The 21104-nt window shown below is 36.7% G+C and overlaps 2 protein-coding genes, 1 non-coding gene and 1 pseudogene across 5 annotated transcripts in view; all 4 read left to right on the forward strand.

Annotated features, from left to right (window-relative positions):
- LOC120616948 (zinc finger protein 709-like) overlaps positions 1-17175 on the forward strand; it is a 50571-nt gene extending 33396 nt beyond the window's left edge. For 2 of the 3 annotated variants that reach the window (XM_039880498.1, XM_039880497.1), the window contains exons 2-4: positions 14161-14287; positions 14487-14547; positions 14934-17175. In XM_039880498.1, the coding sequence (XP_039736432.1) occupies positions 14254-14287; positions 14487-14547; positions 14934-17157 (2319 nt within the window). In that variant the 5' untranslated portion in view covers positions 14161-14253 and the 3' untranslated portion in view covers positions 17158-17175. The remainder of the gene's footprint in view (positions 1-14160; positions 14288-14486; positions 14548-14933) is intronic. The other variant, XM_039880499.1, reaches the window with a different exon arrangement.
- LOC120616978 (uncharacterized) lies at positions 3419-3537 on the forward strand (annotated as a pseudogene).
- Positions 11852-11978, forward strand: LOC120616977 (small nucleolar RNA SNORA33). The gene has a single exon (XR_005656738.1). It is a non-coding gene; the product is annotated as a small nucleolar RNA SNORA33 (small nucleolar RNA).
- A 565-nt stretch (positions 17176-17740) lies between the features above and the next one.
- Positions 17741-20525, forward strand: LOC120616952 (40S ribosomal protein S24-like). The gene has a single exon (XM_039880503.1). The coding sequence runs from the start codon at positions 17774-17776 to the stop codon at positions 18167-18169; it is 396 nt and encodes a 131-aa protein (XP_039736437.1). The 5' UTR covers positions 17741-17773; the 3' UTR covers positions 18170-20525.
- The last annotated feature ends 579 nt before the right edge of the window (positions 20526-21104 follow it).

The following is a 21104-nucleotide window of genomic DNA, read 5'->3' on the forward strand; positions in this document are numbered from 1 at the left end:
AAGACCTCCTAAAGCCCTTGGACTTTCTGAGTCATAAGGTGATGGGAGCATCTTATGGTCTAATGAAGCAACTGTTTGCAGGCCCCTCAGTGGCTTCAGGATGGGGGTTGGTCACCAGGAGGACCAAGCTTTGATTAGAGGCTTAGAACTTTCAGCCCAGCTCCCAGCCTCTAGAGACTGATTTAACCACCATTGGTTAGTGATTCAGTCAGCCAGGCCTACATGAGGAAACTCCATCCAAACCCTTAAACCTTGGGATTCTGAGAAATCTGAGTCAGTGAACACATCAGTTTGCTGGGAGGCTATTGTGCCTGTAGCTGGTATGGAAGCTCCTACCTTCACCCACTGACTTTGCACAGTGCATGCTTTCCACATAGCTGTTCTTGAATTATATTTTACAATAAACTGATAAGTAAAATGCTTTTCTTAGTTCTGATAGTTGCGTTGGTGAACTAACAAACATGTGGGCATGCCCAGGGAACCTTTGAATTTGTAGTCAGCTATAGAGAAATGTGTGTGGCCTGGGCTCCCCATTTGCAGCTGGCATCTTATTAGTGGGCAGTCTTATGAGACTTAAATTGTAGAGTCTGCTGGTAACTTCAATTAGAGTTAGAATTGAATTTGAATTATAGGCCATCCAGTTGGTATCAGAGCAGTGGAGAAGTTGTTTTGGAAAACACAACACACATTTCCTGTCAGGAAGATAAAATAGCCTGTGAACCTCACGACTGTTTCTAAGTGTCCACCTCCAGCTTCAACTTAAGTCAGGCAGAAAGGCTACAGGGCACTCAAGTTGGCTGTTTCCCTCTCCATGTCAGTGGTTCAGTCAGTGATACCAGTTTGCCACTGGTAGAATCCCAATCAGTCAGGCTCTGGTGAAACAGAATCTTTGAGGACAGGCCTCATTAAGAAGAAGAGAATATTATGGGCATATTTCAAACGAGCTACTTTTCTCTCTCTTTCCAATTTTGAAGGCGGTTGTTTGCCCTATGACCTTAATTCTGTGATAGATCTAAGAAGAGTCATTGATTTTAAGTTTGTTTGCTTTTTTTCTGGTGAGGATGGGAAAGTCACCTTCTAAGCTCCTTAAATGCTAGATGAGAAACCAGAGGTCTTTGTATTTTAATGACTGGCTGCTGATGTGTTGGTAAAACCCAGTATTTTTCCTGAGTAGAGAAAAACCCAGTTCTTCTGGACTACATGTCTTCTTTACTTTCACACAGAACACTTCATTTCTGATACTGGTCACCATGTGTGTGTGAGGGTTTTCCCCCACAACAACCAACTGGACATCTTACAACTTAATCATAACACTACCTGGAGATGATGTCAGATCCCACTGGTTAAGGGCTCATTCCCACAGGAGTGCTCCTACCTCATTTCCAATGCCAGTTGCAGGTAGTGGATCCCCAGTAAGTCTAGTACCCACCTAGTATCATATGTAGTTATTACAATATTATCAACTAGATTCCCTGTGCTGCACTTTATATCCCCTTGACTATTTTGTAACTGCCAATTTGTACTTCTTAATCCTCTCACCTTTTTCATTCAGTCTCCCAGCTCCCTCCCATCTAGTAACCATCAGTTTGTTCTCTGTATCTATGAGTCTGTTTCTGTTTTGTTTATTCATTTATTTTGTTTTTTAGATTCCACATATAAGTAAAATCATATGGTATTTATCTTTTTCTGACTTATTTCACTTAGATACTACTCTCTAAGCCCATCCAATTTTGTCACAAATTTCATCCTTTTTTGTGGCTGACTGATATTCCATTGTATGTATACCACATCTTCCAGCCATCTGATGGACACTTTGGTTGCTTCCATATGTTGGCTGTTGTAAATACTGCTGCAATGAACATAGGGATCTGTATATCTTTTCGAATTGGTGTTTGGATTTGTTCAAATAAATACCCAGAAGTGGGACTTCCAGTCATATGGTAGTTCTATTTTTAATTTTTTGAGGAACTGTCATACTGTTTTCCGTACTGGCTGCACCAATTTGCAATCCCACCAACAGTGCACGAGGATTCTCTTTCCTTTACACCCTCACCAAAACTTGATGCTTGTTGATTTATCGATAGCCATTCTGACAGGTGTGAGGTGATATCTCATTGTGATTTTAAGTTGCATTTCCCTGATGATTAGTGATGTTAAGCATCTTTTTATGTCTATTGGCCATCTGCATGTCCTTTGTGGAGAAACGTTTATTCAGGTCCTCTGCCCATTTTTTAACTGGATTGTTTGGAGTTTCTTTGGTGTTAAGTTGTATGAGTTCCTTATATAGTTTGGATATTAATCCCTTATTAGAAGTGTCATTGGTGAATATCTTCTCCCATTCAGTAGGTTGTCTTCTCATTTTGTTGATGTTTTCCTTCACTGTGCAAAACTTTTTTAGTTCGATACAGTCCCATTTGTTATTTTGTCTCTTGTTTCCAAAATTTTGGAGGAATATCCAAAATTATATATATATGACTAAGAGCAATGTCAGAGTTTACTGCCTATGTTTTCCTCTAAGAGTTTACAGTTTTTGATTTTTTAAGTCTTTAATTCATTTTTAATTTATTCTTGTATATGGTGTAAGATGGTGGTCTAGTTTCATTTTCTTGCATTATCTGTTCAGTTTTCCCAGCACCATTTATTGAAGAGACTGTCCTTACCCCATTTTATATTCTTGACTCCTTTATCATAGATTAATTGACCATATAGATGTGGGTTCATTTCTGGGATCTCTATTCTGTTGATCTATGTATCTGTTTTTATGCCAGCACCATGCTGTTTCGATTGCTACAGCTTGTACAATTTGATATCAGGTAGCTTGATATCTCTAACCTTGTTTTTCTTTCTCAAGATTACTCTGGCTATTCAGGGTCTTTTCTGATTCGAAATAAATTTTAGGATTATTTGTCCTACTTCTGTGAAAAGTAGAATTGGTATTTTGATATGTATTGCAATGACTCTGTACATTGCTTTGGGTAGTATGGACGTGTTAATGATGTTAATTTTCCTATCCAGAGGAAGGATATATGCTTCCATTTATTCGATTCAGTCAATGTCTTGTACTGTTCCAAGTACAGGTCTTTTACCTCCTTTGGTTAAAGTTATTCTTAGGTATTTTTTCTTATGCAATTTTAAATGGAATTGTTTTCTTAATTTCTTTTTCTGATAGTTCTTTATTGGTGTATAAAACTACAAGTAATTTCTGAATATTAATTTTGTGTCCTACTACTTCACTAAATTTATTTGTGAGTTTTAATAGTTTTTTGGTAGAATCTTTAGCGTTCTCTCTATATATAGTATCATGTCATCTACAAATACTTCTTACCAGTTTGGGTACCTTTTATTTATTTATTTATTTTTTGTCTGATTGCTGTGGCTAGAACTTCCAACACTATGTTGAATAAAAGTGGTAAAAGTGGTCTACGGCCATGCCACCCTGAACAAACCTGATCCTGTCTGATCTTGGAAGCTAAGTAGGGTCGGGCCTGGTTAGTACTTGGATGGGAGACCACCTAGGAAGACCAGGTGCTGTAGGTGTAAAAAATAAAAAATAAGGGATTGTAAGATGACAAGGTTCTTGCAATCTGTGAGGTCAACTAAGAGTTGCCTCGCCTAAAAAAAAAAAAAAGTAAAAGTGTACATTCTTGTCTTATTCCTTATCTTAAGGAAAGCGCTTTTAGCTTTTCACCATTGAGTATGTTAGCTGTGGTTTTGTCATATATGGCCTTTATTATGTTGAGGCATGTTTCCTCCTTATTCCCACTTTACTGAGAATTTTTATCATAAATGGATGCTGGGTTTTGGCAAATGCTTTTTTTTTTTTTTTTTTTGCATCTATTGATATGACCATGACTTTTATTCTTCATTGTATGTGGTGTATAACTTAAATCAATTTGTGGATATTGAATCAACCTTGCATGCAAGTAATAAATCCCACTTGGTCATGGTGTATTATCTTTCTAATTCGGTTTAATTCAGTTGTTGAATTCAGTTTGCTAATATTTTGCTGAGAATTTTTGCATCTGTGTTCATCAGGGATATTGGCCTTGAATTTTATTTTATTTTGTAATGTCCTTCTCTGGTTTTGGTAATACTGGCCTCGTAAAATGTGTATAGGAGCTGACCCTCCTCATTAAGTTTTTGGAATAGTTTGAGAAGGTTAGGTATTAGTTGTTCTTTGAATGTTTGGTAAAATTCACCTGCGAAGCCATCTGGTCCAGGGCTTTTGTTTGTTAGTTTTTTGATTACTGATAAAATTTTGTTAGTAGTTATCAAGTCTGTTCAAATTTTCTATGTTGTTGTTATTATTATTAAGTCTATGTTCCTAGTTTATCCATTTTTCCTGCTTGTCTTAATTCCTGCCTGTAATTGTTTGTATTACTTTCTTATAAACCTTTGTAGTTTTGTGGTGTTAGTTGTCACTGATTGTATTTATTTGGGTCTTCTTTTTTTCTTGATGAATCTGGCTAAAGGTTTATCAACTTTTTTTTTTTCCAAAGGACCAGCCCTTGATTTCACTGGTCTTTTGCATTTTTTTTTTTTAGACTGTTTCATTTCTTTCCACTGCAATCTTTATTATTTCCTTCTTTCTACTCACTTTGGGTTTTGTATGCTTTTTCTAGTTCCTTTAGGTGTAGGGTTGGATTGTTTATTTGAGATTTTGCTTGTTTTTTGAGGTAGGCCTGTATTGCTATGAATTTTCCTTATAGAACTGCTTCGACTGTGTCCCATAGGTTTTGGGTCATCGTGTTTTCATTGTCATTTGTCTTAAGGTATCTTTTGATTTCTTTATCTTGTTGGTGACCCATTTCCTGTTTAGTAGCATGTTATTTAGCCTCCATGTGTTTGTCTGTTTTTTAGTTTTCTTCAGGTAATTGATTTCTACTCATACCATTATGATCACAGAACATGCTAAATATGATTTTAATGTCTCAAATTTATTGAGACTTGTTTTGTTGCCTAACGTGCAGTTTTCCTGGAAAATGTTTCACGTGTGCTTGAAAAGAATGGATATTCTGTTGCTTGGGGTGAAATAACAATTAAATCCATCTAGTTCAATGTGTCATTTAAGGCTACTGTTTCCTTGTTAATTTTCTGTCTATATGATCTATCTATTGCTGTCAATAGAGTGTTAATGTGTCCTACTATATAACTGTAATACTGTCATTCTCTTTATGTACATCAGTATTTGCTTTATATATTTATATATTTGCTTTATATATTTATATACAGGTGCTCCTGTAATGGATGCATAAATGTTTACAAAGGTTATATCCTCTTGTACTGATCCATTATCATTATGTCGTGTTCTTTATCTCTTACACTTTGTATTTAATGTCTATTTTGTCTGATAAATATCGCTATCCCAGGTGTTTCTGTTGTTGTTGTTGTTTTCACTTTCCATTTGCATAAAATATCTTTTTCCCTTTACTTTCAGTCTGTGTGTGTCTTTCAATCTGAAGTGAGTCTCTTGTAGGCACCATATATATGTCTTGTTTTCTTATCCATTCAGCCATCCTATTTCTTTTGATTGGAGCATTTAATCCATTTACATATAAAGTGGTACTGATAGGTACATATGTATTGTTATTTTATTATTTATATTTATATTTCCTCCCTTTTCTTAAGGAATTCCTTTTAAAATTTCTAATAATAGTGGTTTGGTGGTGATGAACTCTTTTAGCTTAATAGATATGTAGTAATTGCAATTTTATTATTCATATTTTTAATCTTTTTTTTCTTTCTCTTAAAAAGTTCCTCTGACATTTTCTGTAATGCTGTTTTGGTGATCATGAACTCCTTTAGTTTTTTCTTGTCTGGGAAGCTCTTAATCTGTTCTTTTATTTTAAATGGTAGCTTTGCTGAGTAAAATAATCTTGGTTGTAGGTCCTTGGTTTTCATCACTTTGAATATTTCATGCCAATCCCTTTTGGCCTATTAGCCCTTTCTGTTGAGAAATCAGCTGACAGTCTCCCTTGTGTGTAACAAACTGTTTTTTCTCTTCCTTCTTTTAAAATTCTCTTTTTGTCTTTAACCTTTGGCATTTTAATTATGATGTGTCTTGGTGTGGGCTTCTTTGGCTTCATCTTGTTTGGTACTCTGGGCTTCTTGGACTTGTTTGTATATCTATTTCCTTCACTATGTTAGAGAAGTTTTCAGTCATTTCTTCAAAGAGGTTTCTATTCCTCTCTTACTGGTACCCCTGTGACACGAATGTTGGTATGCTTGATGTTGTCCCAGAAAGACGTCACTTCAACTATCCTTATTTTTTTTTAATTCTTTTTTCATTTTACTGTTCCAGTTGAGTGCTACCTTGTCTTCCAAATTGCTGATTCAATCCTCTGCTTCAACTAATCTGCTGGTAATTCCATCTAATGTATTCTTCATTTCAATTATTTATTCTTCATTTCAGATTTGTTCTTTTTTATGATTTCTACCTCTATGTGTATGTTCTCACTGAGTTTATCTAAATTCATTGACCATTCTTATAACCACTGTTTTGAACTCTGTATCAGGTAGATTGCTTGCCTTCATTTTATTTAGTTATTTTTCTAGAATTTTGCCCTAGTCTATCATTTGGGACATATTTCTCTGTCTCCTCATCTTGGCTGCCTTCCTGTGTTTGTTTCTATAAATTAGGTACTCCAGGGGTGTCCTTTGTATAGGTCGTTTGTGCCCTTCTGTTGTAGTTGAGCCTTGATTGGTATTGGCATATCAGTGTGTAGGACTGATCTTCAGGCTGACTGGCTGTGAGATCTGGCTGTGATTACAGCAGATGTTGTATGGGGACAGACCCCATGGAGTGGGATTTGCTGTAGCAGTGCTCTCGTGCTTGCCAAGTTCACCTCTTGGGTGTGTTGTTTGTGAAGCTAATTGGGTGGTGCTCTAGTGTGGTGTGAGTCCAGCTACCAGGTATGTTGGTTCTGGGGCCTCTTGGGAGGGGTTCTAGTGCAGGCCAAGGTCAGTTGCTGCTTGAGGCCAACTTGTAGGAGGTACAAAGTGATGTGGAGTTCGCAGCTTCCAGTGCTGGGCTTGGAGGCACCTGAAAGAGGATATGCTGCAAACTGAGGGTGACTTTCCCAACTGCCGGGCTTGGGGCTCCTTTTGAAAAGGTATAGGGCGTGCCAAGGCCAACTGCTGCTTGTTTGGGGTTTGTGTACCTTTTAGAGATTTTAGGAATGTCCATAGTGCTGGCCGCTTATGAGGAACAGCCAATGAAAGAGGTTCAGGCCTGTGTGTGAGTTGGGTGGGGCAGGTTCTCAGAGAATCACCATGGTAAGGTGAACAGTGTTAGCCAGTTCCATGGAGACTCAGATTTGGAGCCTGCCTCTGCCTGCAGGCTGGGTGGGGAAGGGCTCAACCAAGGAGCAATGGTTTCTGCCAGCCCTTCTGTGCAGCTAGAGCAGCCCCTCCAGCCCTCATCCCAAAGCCAGAAAGTTCAGTTCTTGTAGGTCCCTGCCCTTTTCTAGCTGCTTCCCCTGCACTGGAGCTCAGAGAGAGTGAGTCAGCGAGTAAGTCCATGCACAGACCCTATAAGAGGATCTCCTGGCACTCCAGCAGCCCTCTGTCCCACTCAGACAGAATCTCTGCTGATTTTTACAGCCAGCTATTTTGGTGACTTCTCTTCCCAGCACTGGTAGTTTGAGGTAGGGAGCCTGGTGTTGACCTGGGACCTCTGCTGCCAAGATACTCCTCCTAATTCTTAACCACCACACGAGGATGTGTGAGACCAGTGTGTTTTGCATTTCCGCCTCTCCTACCAGTATCAATGTGGTTTTTTTATATACCTAGTTAGCATTTCTCTTGTAGTTCTCAAGGGTGGTGGTTCTATAATTTAGTTGTAATTTTGACGTGGTCATGGGAGGAGGCGAGTACAGTGTTTCCCTACTCTGCCATTTAGACCAGAAGTCATATCTATCTTTTCCCTATTGCATATATTTGATAGCATAAACTTCTCTCTGGGCATTATTTTTGCTACATCCTGTTACCTTTGGTAAGTTGAATATTTATTTCATTTGTTTTCTTGAATTCTTTGAATCTAGATATTATTTGGAAGTGTGTTATTGAATTTCCACATATTTGGAAGTTTTCTAACTATCTATTATTGACTTCTAGATTAATGCCCATGTGATATGAGAGCATATTTTTGTACGATTTCTGCTCTTTCAAATTTGTTATGGAATCCTCAACAAAATATTAGCAAACCAAATACATTAAAATATATTATATACCATGATCAAGTTGGATTTATTCCTGGGATGCAAGATTGGTTTGATATCTACAAATCAATTAATGTGATACACCACATTAACAAACGGAAAGATAAAAACCATATGATCATATCAATAGATGAAGAAAAAGCGTTTGACAAAATCCAGCATCATTTATGATAAAAACTCAGCAAAGTGAGAAAAGAGGGAACATACCTCAACATAATAAAGGCCATATATGACAGACCTACAACTATCATCATCCTCAATGGGGAAAAGCTAAAAGCATTTTCCTTAAGATCAGGAAAAAGACAAAGATGCCCACTTTCACCACTCTTCTTCAACATTGTATTAGAAGTCTTAGCCACAGAAATAGGAGAAGAAAGAGAAATAAAAGGCATCCGAATTGGAAAGGAAGAAGTAAAACTCTCATTATTTGTCAATAACATGATACTATATAGAGAGAACCCTAAAGATTCCACCAAAAAAACTGTTAGAACCGATCAATGAATTCAGTAAAGTAGCAGGTTACAAAATAAATATTCAGAAGTCAGTGGCATTTTTATACACCAATGATGACCTTTCACAAAGAGAAATAAGGAAAACAATTCCATTTACAATTGTGTCAAAAACTACAATCAAATTAACCAAGAAGATAGAAGACCTGTTTTCAGAAAATTTTAAGTCATTGAAAAAAGAAATTGAAGAAGATAGAAATAGATGGAAGCATATACCGTGTTCATGGGTAAGAAGAATTAACATCATTAAAGTGGCCATACTACCCAAAGCAATCTATAGATTCAATGCAATCCCTATCAAAATACCAATGGCATTTTTCAGAGAACCAGAACAAATAATCCTGAAATTTATATGGAACTATACAAGACCCCATGGCAATCTTGAGAAAGAAGAACAGAGTTGGAGGTATCACACTACCTGATATCAAACTATACAAGGCTACAGTAATCAAAGCAGCATAGTACCGGCATAAAAACAGATACATTGACAATGGAACAGAATAGAGAGCCCAGAAATAAATCCACACCTATACGCTCACTTAATATATGACGAAGGAGGTAAGAATATACAATGGGGTAAAGACAGTCTCTTCAATAAATGGTGTTGGGAAAATTGAACAGATACATGCAAAAAAAAAGCTGGACTACCTTCTTACACCATATACAAGAATAGACTCAAAATGGATTAAAAACTTAAATGTAAGACCTGAAACCATAAAAATTCTAGAGGAAAACATAGGCAGTAAACTCTGATATTACTAACAGGAGTTTCTTTTCAGATATATCTCCTCAGGCAAGGGAAACAAAAGAAAAAAGAAATGGGACTGCATCAAACTAAAAAGTTTTTGCACAGCAAAGGAAACCATCAAAAAAACGAAAAAACAACCAACTGATTGGGAGAAGATATTCACTAATGATACATCTGATAAGAGGTTAATATCCAAAAATATATGAAAAACTCATACAACTCAACAACAACAAAAAACAAACAATCCAATTAAAAAATGGGCAGAAGACCTGAACAGATATTTCTCCAAAGAGGAAATACAGATGGCTAATAGACATATGAAAAGATGCTCAAGGTCACTAACCATCAGAGAAACGCAAATTAAAACCACAATGAGATGTCACCTCTCACCTGTCAGAAAAGCTGTGATCAGTAAATCAAAAAATAACAAGTGTTGGCGAGGATGCAGAGAAAAGGGAACCCTTATACATTGTTGGTGGGATTGCATATTGTTACAGCCACTTTGGAAAACAGTATGGAGGTTTCTCAAAAAATTAAAACTGGATATAACTTTTGACCCAGCAATTGCACTTCTGGGTATTTTTCCAAAGAAAACCAAAACAATAATTCATAAAGATCTATGCACTCCAATATTCATGGCAGCACAATTTACAATAGCCAAGATATGGAAGCAACCTGAATGCCCATCAACAGTCAGATAAAGAAATTATGGTTCATATCTACAATGGAATATTACTCAGCCATTAAAAAAATGAAATCCTACTATTTGTAACAACATGGATGGACCTAGAGGTTCTTATACTAAGTGAAATAAGTCAGACCAAGAAAGATAAATACCATATGATTTCACTTATGCGAAATTTAAGGAACAAAAGGAACAAACTAATCATAAACAGACTCACAAATATAGTGGGCAATTTGATGATGGACAGAAGGGAGGGAAGTCAGGAAGGGTGAAGGGTTAAAGAAGTACAAATTAGTAGTTGATAGTTGGTACGGGAATGGGGAGCACGGCAGAAGGAATGCAGTTAGCATTAAATGATGGCTAAGTGGAGGGCCAGGGGAGGGAGGGAGCAATTCCGGGGATCATTTTATGAACTATATAGATGTCTAACCAATGTACTGTATACTTGAAACTAATGTAAATAAATATTTTTTTAAAAATTTGTAATGGTGTTTTATGTCCCCGAATGTCTATTTTGGTGACTATTCTATAAGAACTAGAGAAAGTGTATTCTGTTGTTGCATGAAGTTAGTCCATAGATTACAATTAAATTCAGTTTTTACATGGTGTTGTTGAGTTACTCTGTGGCCTTGATGATTTACTTCCTACTGGAATATAATTTGTGATAAGGGGCTTTGGAGTCTACAACTATAATAGTGGATTCATCCATTTTTCCTTGCATTCTATTAGTTTTTGCCTCATGTATTTTGCTTCTCCGTTGTTATGCACATACACATGAAGATTAATATGCATTTTTTGAGAATGGACCCCTTTTATTATATAATGCCCCTTTTTATCTCTGAGTTTTCCTTTTTCTGGAATCTACATTGTATAAAATTCATATACTTGTGCCAGCTTTCTTTTCTTTAATTTACCTTTCATCTATCTGTATCTTTATATTTAAGGTGGATTTTTTGTACACAGCATATAATTGCGATTTCCAAAATCTGGTATTACAGTACTGTATGGGGAGACCAGTGATGATGAAAGTGGTAATTGATTCAGTTAGATTAATATCTACCACACCTTTTACTGTTTCTGTATGTTGGCCTTGTGCTTTGTTTCTTTTTGTCTTTTACCTTTTTCTGCCTTCTTTGGCTTTAATTGAGCACTTTACCTGATTCTTTGTTTTCTTCTCTCTTCTCAGTTATGTGTATTTTTCTGACTTTTTAATGGTTTCCCTTCAGTTTTTAGTATACATTTACAACTAAGCTATTGCCTCTGTCATGTTAGAGTGTACCATTTTTCTGGTCATGCTTTTAATTCATACAACACTATTCCCAGTTGCCTCCTGTGCCTCTTGTCACATTGTTGACATTTCACTTATTCATTGGCTTATGATTACCATATACATTATTGCTAATATTGTAAACAAAGTGTTATCTGTTAATTGTGATAAATATAAAAGGTGTTTTACCTAATCTATTTCTTTTCTGATGCTCCACCATCATCATTTACATTCTTTCTGATTTATTTTTTAATGTTTCTCTTTATGCAAGTGTATTAATGACAGATCTTCAGTTTTTATCTCAGGCCATGTTCTTTTTTGAAAAATTTGCTTTATACAGAATTCTAGGGGTGATAATTTTTAACAAAACTAAATATTTCATTCCACTCTTCTCACTTGCATGATTTCTCATAAATTTGATTTAAGCCACCCAATGAATCTGCATGCCTCAATGTGTTTCTGAGAAATTTAGAGAAAGCTGGCAATATTAAAGTCATCTTATGAGCCTTAAAAACACTGAAGTCATTATGATTCCTGAAAGGCTACAAGAAATTTTAGTAATGGGAACCATTTTCATAAGACATGAGCTAATCTTGAAAGCTTCGTTACAAAGTACTCGATGAGGTTTCTAAATACTAGTTTTAAAAATTCTCTATGACTCTAAAATAAGTTGATTTAGTTCTAATTTTTGTTTTTCTGTAACTAAGGTATTTACCTCTCTGGTTTCTTTCAATATATTCTTTTTGTCTTTGATTTTTGTGTAGTTTGAGTATGAGATATTAGATGTGCATTTCTGTTATCATGTTTAGTTTTCTCTGAGCGTCCTGTATCTAGAGTGTGCTATCTGTCATTAATTTTAGAAAAATCTCAGTGATTGTTATATCAGTGATTTCTTCTATTTCTGTCTTTTGTTCCTTCGGATATTCCCATTAAGTGCATATAAACCTCATGTTTAAAAAAAGTTGTCCCAGGGTTCATGGATATTGTGTTCTGACCTTTTTCTTTGTTATTTTTGCATGAGATTCTGCTGAATTTTTTTTTTTTTTTACTATAGGCTATGTTAAAAACAATATTTGAGGCATTTTTCAAAATGTTTTTATTTTCACTTTCCTGTTTTAGAGACAACATGATGCATTGGATTTAAATGCTCTGATAAATCTAAGAAGAGAAATTCAAGTTTTTGTGTTAATTTACCTTTCATCTATCTGTATCTTTATATTTAAGGTGGATTTTTGGGAAATTGGAGGCCCACTGTCATTTCCAATTTCACACCTTTATATTTAAGGTGTGAAATTGGAAATGACAGTGGGCCTCCAATTTTTGTTCAGACTCTGGATGGTTTTCCAGCCTCATCCCTCCTTCCCCCTGTGCCCCACATATGTATGAGGTGATAGGAAAACCATAGTGCTCCCTCCCTCGGGGCAGCAGAGATTGAATCCACGCAAGCTCCTACCTTTGTGTGTGAACACTCACCATAACCCACCCCCTAGCCTCATAAAAACACAAGTCCATATACCTTTCTTTATTTTCTGTCTATTTCAAGCCCGAGAGGCCTGCCTTCTGCTTCCCAGAGACTCGATTATTGTGGAAGTAATAAACTCATATCCTGCCAGCCATGTGTGGTGTCATCAGCTGAGGGATTCCTATGCTCAGGGGTTGAGCGATCATGCCTCTTTACACCTTGGGGGCACTTGAAAATGACAGAAGAAGGGAGGGCAGCCTCCAGAGTGGCTGGTCAGGAAACACTTCCTCTTGATTGGGGAATGGAGATGTTATGTCCTTTTGGAGGAAAGCATTACTGACAATTTTACATATTTTATAATCATGGGCAAATTTACCATCAAACCATGGTGGACTTCAGTGAACTCTTTTGCTGAGGATAGACTGTTATAGTTTTGCCAGAAAAAGCTTTTATGGCATATTATTGTTTCAGTGTGTGTGTGTGTGTGTGTGTGCGTGTGTGCGTGCGTGTGTGCGCGCGCGCGCAAGCACGCAAACGCACCAATGATGGGGTAGAAATAGCCCTATACGTGAGTATAGGAATTTTGTGGCCTATGTAGTCATGCCTTCTTTCTCATATCTGAGCTTGAAGTTCCAAAAAACTGTCTAGCTCATTAAATCAGAAAGACCAAAACAAAAACAAAAACCTGAGTCTGTGATGAATATTACACAAGGTAAAAGCAATGCTTCTAAGAATATTTTTATTCTGCCACATGTATCTAATTATAATTTTTAGGATAATATGGTCATCTATTGCATTTTGTTAATACCGGGATAGCCACAGGCCTCCTAGACTCTCATGTTTGGTAATAGGAATAGAACAAAAAGCCACTAGTTTTTTGCTATGTTTTTATTCATTGAAACCCTGTGTAGATTTGATCCTCTGCTTCATCGAGTGCTGTAAATTGTGGATAATAAGGAGATGAAAGTCATAAAATAATGTTTGTTTCATTTGTATAGCATTTCTCTTATTTCCCAACATGCTCCAAACCTTGCCATTAGAGAAAAATAATGTCATGTGATCACTGTAAAAGTGTATAATAGTTTCCATGTGTTTATGATAGGGTTAAATTTATAAAGATGTATGAATAGAGAATAAGTTTTTGATGATGAAGTCAAAATAAATGTTTGGACACAACAGAATCATATGTAACCATCCTGTAAATGGAGTGTGGATGTCCAGTGCTGTCAGTCTCACTCATCCTGCTGTACACATATTTGGACTATTTTAGGACTCAGTGGCTTATGAGGATGTGGCCATAACCTTCACCCTGGAGGAGTGGGCTTTACTGGATCTTTCACAGAAGAAACTGTATAGAGATGTGATGTGGGAAACCTTCAGGAACCTGGCCTCAGTAGGTAAAGATGATAATTTATTTTCACCTTACTGGAGGACAGATGTTTCTTGCCCATCAAAGTTGTTCTAAGACATGTCATGTGGGAAGGGAGGACATTGATTAATAAACTGGGCATGGTCACAGCTCATCTAGAATAGAATCTAATAATTTTTGTATAATTTCTAATACTTTGGAATCAATTTTCTGGATCTGCATTTTAGGAGAGAATTGGAAGGATCGTGATATTGAAGATCAGTACAGAAAGCAGGGGAAAAAACTAAGGTGAGTCACATGCAATACAAAGCACTGTCTCACCTGAGAAACCTGTTATGCTACAAAATTTTAAAAAGAATCAACCAAAACAACCCTCACCTCCAATTGATGACTCCTCAGAAAATTTTCACTTAACTACTTTCTTATATATATCATAAGTGTTCAGTGTTTAAAAAGTAGTTCAAATGAAAAAGAGCGTTAATAAACCCTGTATGTGAATATGACTGTTTTGATAATAGAAAATCTGAAGCCCTAATGCATAGCATCCAGTATATTCAATTTCAAACCATTTACACAAGGTTAAAAAACTGCTTTTTTTTGCTATACATAAAAATGTTTAAATATTCTGATAAATACAAAATTATTAATTATTAATGTGCCTCATGTTTTTACAGAAGTCATATGGTAGAGAGAATCAGTGAAGAGAAGGAAGGTAGTCAAGGCAGAGAAATCTTCACTCTAAATTCAGATCTAAATCTGAATGAGAAAACTCTTGTTGGAGTAAAACCATGGGAATACAGTATGTGTGGAAAAGTCTTAATACAGCATTCATCTCATAATGGGAACATCAGATGTCACAATGGACTCGAGCCCTCTGAGTATCAGAAAATTGGAGAGAAGCCATATAAAGCTGATATATGCAAGAGAGACTTCAGTTATTGCCAGTGTTTTGAAAAGCATGAAAAAAATCACGATGGAGAGGAAACTTCTGAATGTAAAATATGTAATAAAGCCTTCAGTTCCAGTTATGTTCAAGTACATGAAAAAACTCATACTAGAGAGAAACTATATGAATGTAAACAATGTGGTAAAGCCTACAGATGTTATAATTCCTTAAAAACACACAAAAGGACTCACGTAAGAGAGAAACCTTATGCATGTAAGCAATGTGGTAAAGCTTACAGGGATTACACTTCCTTAAAAACACATGAGAGAAGTCACACTGGAGTGAAACCCTATGAATGTAAAACATGTAGAAAAACATTCAGTTGTCTTAACTATCTTCGAAAACATGAAAGGACTCACACAGGAGTGAAACCCTATGAATGTAAGCAATGTGGTAAAGCCTACAGAGATTACACTTCCTTAAAAACACATGAGAGAAGTCACACTGGAGTGAAGCCCTATGAATGTAAAACATGCAGAAAAGCATTCAGTTGTCTCGGCTATCTTCGAAAACATGAAAGGATACACACAGGAGTGAAACCCTATGAATGTAAGCAATGTGGTAAAGCCTACAGATACTGCAGTTCTTTAAACATACACAAAAAGACTCACACTGGAGAGAAACCCTGTAAATGTAAGCAGTGTGGAAAAACCTACAGATATCACAGTTCCTTAAAAACACACAGAAGGACACACACAGGAGTGAAACACTACGTATGTAAGCAATGTGGTAAAGCCTACAGAAATTACAGTTCCTTAAAAACACATGAAAGAAGTCACACTGGAGTGAAACCCTTTGAATGTAAAACATGTAGAAAAGCATTCGGTTGTCTTAACTACCTTCGAATACATTTAAGGACGCACACAGGAGTGAAACCCTATGAATGTAAGCAGTGTGGTAAAGCCTACAGGGATTACAATTCCTTAAAAACACACGAGAGAAGTCACACTGGAGTGAAACCCTATGAATGTAACACTTGTAGAAAAGCATTCAGTTGTCTCAGCTATCTTCGAAAACATGAAAGGACCCACACAGAGAAACCTTATAAATGTAAGCAACGTGGTAAAGCTTACAAGAATTACACTTACTTAATGACACATGAAAAAAGTCATACTGGAGTGAAACCCTATGAATGTAAAACATGTAGAAAAACATTCAGTCATCCCAGTTATCTCCAAAAACATGAAAGAAATCATATTGAAGAGAAACCTTGTGAATATAAACAATGTGGTGAAGCCAGATATACTTCCTTACAATCATATGAAAGGATTTACACGAGAAACCTTACAAATGTAAGCAATGGTAAAGCATACAGAGATTACAGTTCCTTAAAAACACGTGAAAGAAGTCACACTGCTGTGAAACCCTATGAATGTAACACTTGTAGAAAAGCATTCCGTTGTCTCAGCTATCTTCGAAAACATGAAGAGACTCACACAGAGAAACCCTATAAATGTAAGCAATGTGATAAAGCTTACAGGAATTACACTTACTTAACGACACATGAAAAAAGTCATACTGGAGTGAAACCCTATGAATGTAAAACATGTAGAAAAACATTCAGTCGTCCCAGTTATCTCCAAAAACATGAAAGAAATCATATTGAAGAGAAACCTTGTGAATATAAACAATGTAGTGAAGCCAGATATACTTCCTTACAATCACATGAAAGGATTTACATGAGAAATCTTACAAATGTAAGCAATGGTAAAGCATACAGCGATCACAGTTCTTTAAAAACACGTGAAAGAAGTCACACTGCTGTGAAACCCTATGAATGTAACACATGCAGAAAAGCATTCAGTTCTTCCAAATATCTTCAAAAACATGAGAGGATGCATACAGGAGTGAAACCCTATGAATGTAAGCAACGTGGTAAAGGTTGCAATGATCACACTTCCTTAAAAACACATGAAAGAAATCACATTGGAAAAAAAACCTTACAAATGTAAAACATGTAGGAAAGAGTTCAGTTGTCTCAATTATCTTCAAAAACATGAAAAGACTCACACTGGAGAGAAACACCACGAGTGTAAGCAATGAAATAGATTTCTGTTCTCTACAAGGTTTCCAAAGACATGAAATCACACTGGAGAGAAATGTAAGAAATGTGGGAAACCCTTCATGTTCGTAGAAACTATTGAACACAAGCAAGCATGCACATTGGAGACACACCATATGAATGTGAAGAATGTGGGAAAGCCTTAAGCCATCTCAGTTCCTTCCAAAGGCATAAAAGGAATCACTGGATAAAAACCTCTTAAACAATGCAAGAAAGATTTCAATTTATACACATCTTTACATTTGAAAACTCAGAGAAAAGAGAGAAAACTGTACATAACATGACAAAGCTTGATGGAACTTAATCCATGTGTAATATTCCAGAAAACTCAGGAACATTATTCTTAAAATTGTGAATACATTATCAAGCTTGTTTTGAAAAGTGCATCATTGCAATGTGGATTTCTAGAAGTGAATATTGAGGCGAAATAACTCTGGGAATCATCTTTCAACAGTATTGCATGAGCTCTTTTTTCCTCTCTGACTGCTCGAGGGTCAGCTGCCATCATGAATGAAACAGTAAATATCTGGACCAGGAAATTCATGACCAGTGGACTACTTCAATGGAAACAAATGGTCATCAACATCCTTCACTCTGGGAAGGCAGCAGTACCTAAGACAGAAATTCAGGAAAAACTAGCCAAAATATATAAGACCACACCAGGTGCCATCTTTGTATTTGGATTCAGAACCCATTTTTGTGGTGGCAAAACAACTAGCTTTGGCATGATTTATGATTCCTCGGATTATGCAAAGAAAAATGAACCTAAACATAGACTTGTAAGTTATGGCCTGTATGAGAAGAAAAATACCCCAAGAAAACAGCAAAAGGGACACAAGAACAGAGTGAACAAAGTTAAGGGGACTGCAAAGGCCAGTGTTGGTGCTGGCAAAAGGAAATGAAGTGTCTAGCAGTGAGGTGGAGATTGGATAACAGAAGTAGTAAAGATTTGACTTTATCTGTGGTGATTGAGCAGATTTTTCATGAGAGGATTAGTAAGAACTTTTATGTAGAAAAAAACCTCAATAATACATAAGACTATTAGTGCCTTTTCCTTAAATGAACTAATATTTTCTTTTTCTATTTTGAAGCTGTTAGATCCCTACATGAACTGAAGTGTATTTCTAATGTGCAATTAGGTTAAATTTTTTTAATGTTTTATTTGTTGAGAATTAAGTGGCCATTGTAAAATGACAGTTTGGTATCTGTTAGGATTTTCTTACTTGTTTTTGTGACCATTTCTGGATATCCTTAGTCCATTAATTACACATATTCTACTTTTTCTTTTTCTTTTTTTTTTTTTTTTACTAACAAAGCTCCTTTTTTGGGCTGACAGATGTAAAAGCCTTTTTATGTTTTCCATACTAATACACACTTTGAATGAATTTTATGCATGGCCAGTTTATGAAATAACATAGTTTCATGTGAATTAATATTTTCATATTTGCTCATTGTCCTTCATTCTAACTGGTATTTGATGAACAGGCTTTGCTTTAAGAGATACCTGTGAGAGGACAAAAAAAAAATCTAGAGTTGGAAAACATGGCTGAAAGGGAAAAAGCCTCAAATATAATTCACCAGAAAATGTTCCCTTTGATAGATTCAAAATATTAAAAAAGAATTTTAAAAAATATAGAGTTGGATATATCCCCTCCCCCACCCCCACCCTATGGCTAATGTTAGGAACTAGATTTTAAAGAATCCATCCCCTTTAATGTTCCATCTTAAGAGTTCACCAGTAGCCTCACTTGCATGAGATTTGGAAGGGAGAAGCAAAGAACATATTAGATTTTGAAACCACCATACAGGGAAAGACAGATGTATAAGACCCTAGAGGACAGAATCTTTTATCCCATTTTACAGATTCTTTGACTTCCAATCAACGCTATCCTCAAAACCAACAACTGTTCGGTTTCCACTTTCTCAAAGGTACAAGTTTCCATTGATGTTTCTCCAGATCCACATCAAAGATCCATCGAAGTTTGGATTTTTCTGTAAGCCCTCTTGTGTCTACTGGGAAACTAAGTCAGACTTTCCTGCTTGGGAATACTCTGTGTTTCTCTTCTTTGCTAGATTATATCCATACAATGTTTAATTTCTATAGGAAACACCCTAGTCTGTAAACAGTACTAATGAGTACGTTTTCCTGATTTTTTACTTATGTTTGATTGTTTGTAGTTAAAAGTATGCAATTTTTTTTGTCAATGAACACTTCTGAAGGTTTTACATAGAAATATTAACTGCTTTCTAAGTCATGTGCTAACATACTGTTTTCCAGTTTTTGAGAGAATATGTTAAAGTATTTTGTTATGGGTTTTCAAATATCTTTTGTGATTCTTTTCATTTAATCATTATACGTTATGAGTAAATTTTATTATGTGCATTCAAGTTCAGGTAATTGCTCCTTAGGCATATTTTACTTTTTATTTTATAGTTAGATTTTTGTCATGAAAGTTACTTTTTATTTAATTTTAATACCAGAAACTTCAATCATGGTTTTTCAGTGCTTTCTTGCCAGTGACCTGCAGAATTGTATCTATAGTCAAAATGGTAGTGAATTCCAATAACAATGACCATGCAGTACACACAACTGTAGAGTGTAACATAAAAGGTTGCTCAGCAGTTTTATAGGATTTCGGCTTGTGTTAGATGAATTGATGGCTATTGAAGTCATCAAGACATTTTGTGGAGTTCTAGTCAAGATGGCGGAATGGGTAAACAGTGCTTGCCTCTTCTCACAACCACATCAAAATTACAACTAAACTACAAAACAACTTTCATTGAGAATCACCTGAAGAACTAAAACTGAACAGAAGTCTTATAACTAAGGACATACAGAAGAACTACGTCAACACTGGTAGGAGGGGCTGAGACTCGAAACAGGCTAGTCCTATACCCACGTGTGGTGGTTAAAAATTGGGACGGATATCTTAGTTCCAGAGATCCCCCGAGAAGTGAGGGGTCCCCATCCCACACCAGACTTTCCAGGGTTTCAGGGCCAGAAATAGAAGTCCTCACAACTTTTGGCTGTGAAAACTAGTGGAGTTTGTGGCTCATTAAGATGGGGGTGGGGGAGCATGTCTAGAGTCCCAGGTGTTCTTTTAAAGGGCCCACATACAGACATACTCACTGATCAACTAACACAGTCTGAGCTCCAGCGCTGCAGCAGCTGTAAGAAAAGTGCCAGAGGCCAACAGGGAGGAACTAAATTGTATGGTTTCAGGGCAAGGGCTGGAGGGGCAGCTTTCTCACAGAAGTGCTGGCAGAATCCATTGTTTCTTTGTTGAGCCCTCTCTCCTCCCAGTGTGCAGACACAGGGGCAGCCACATACAAGTCTCCATCAACCTGGATAACACCATTCATTCCACAATTGTGATTCCCTGAGACCCCACCCCACCCAACTTGCCAATCCATCCAAGCCACTTCCAGGGACTTTTCCACACAAATGGTCTATTGTAGCTCATGCTGCAGACTTTCCTAAATTCTCTCAAATGTTCACCCTCAAACAAGCATCATTTGGTCTCAGCAAGCCCTGCACCTCTTACTAAGCAGCCCCAAGACCAGCGCTAGCAGTAGCCATCTTCAGTTCACAGCATAGTTGTTCCCAGGTACCTTCAAGCCCAGTGTGGGTGGAAGACATCTTTGAATCACAGGTGGGTCACGCTAAGTGGCCCCAAGCAAGGCATAGTTGGCAAACTGACCTTGGCCTGAGGTGGGCCTCTCCCATGAGGCCCCAGGGCCTGCACACTGGTAACCAACTGTAACCACTCTGGAGCACCATCCAGCTGCTCCACTGGTGACACAATTGTCGTAGGCGACACAGTATAGGGAACATAG

This window comes from Pteropus medius, unplaced genomic scaffold, assembly GCF_902729225.1.
Source record: "Pteropus medius unplaced genomic scaffold, Ma_sr-lr_union100, whole genome shotgun sequence".
Lineage (NCBI taxonomy): Eukaryota > Metazoa > Chordata > Mammalia > Chiroptera > Pteropodidae > Pteropus > Pteropus medius.

Excerpts from the sequence above, each read along its gene's own strand:
- LOC120616952 (XM_039880503.1), top strand. The coding sequence starts at position 17,774 with ATGAATGAAACAGTAAATATCTGGACCAGGAAATTCATGACCAGTGGA.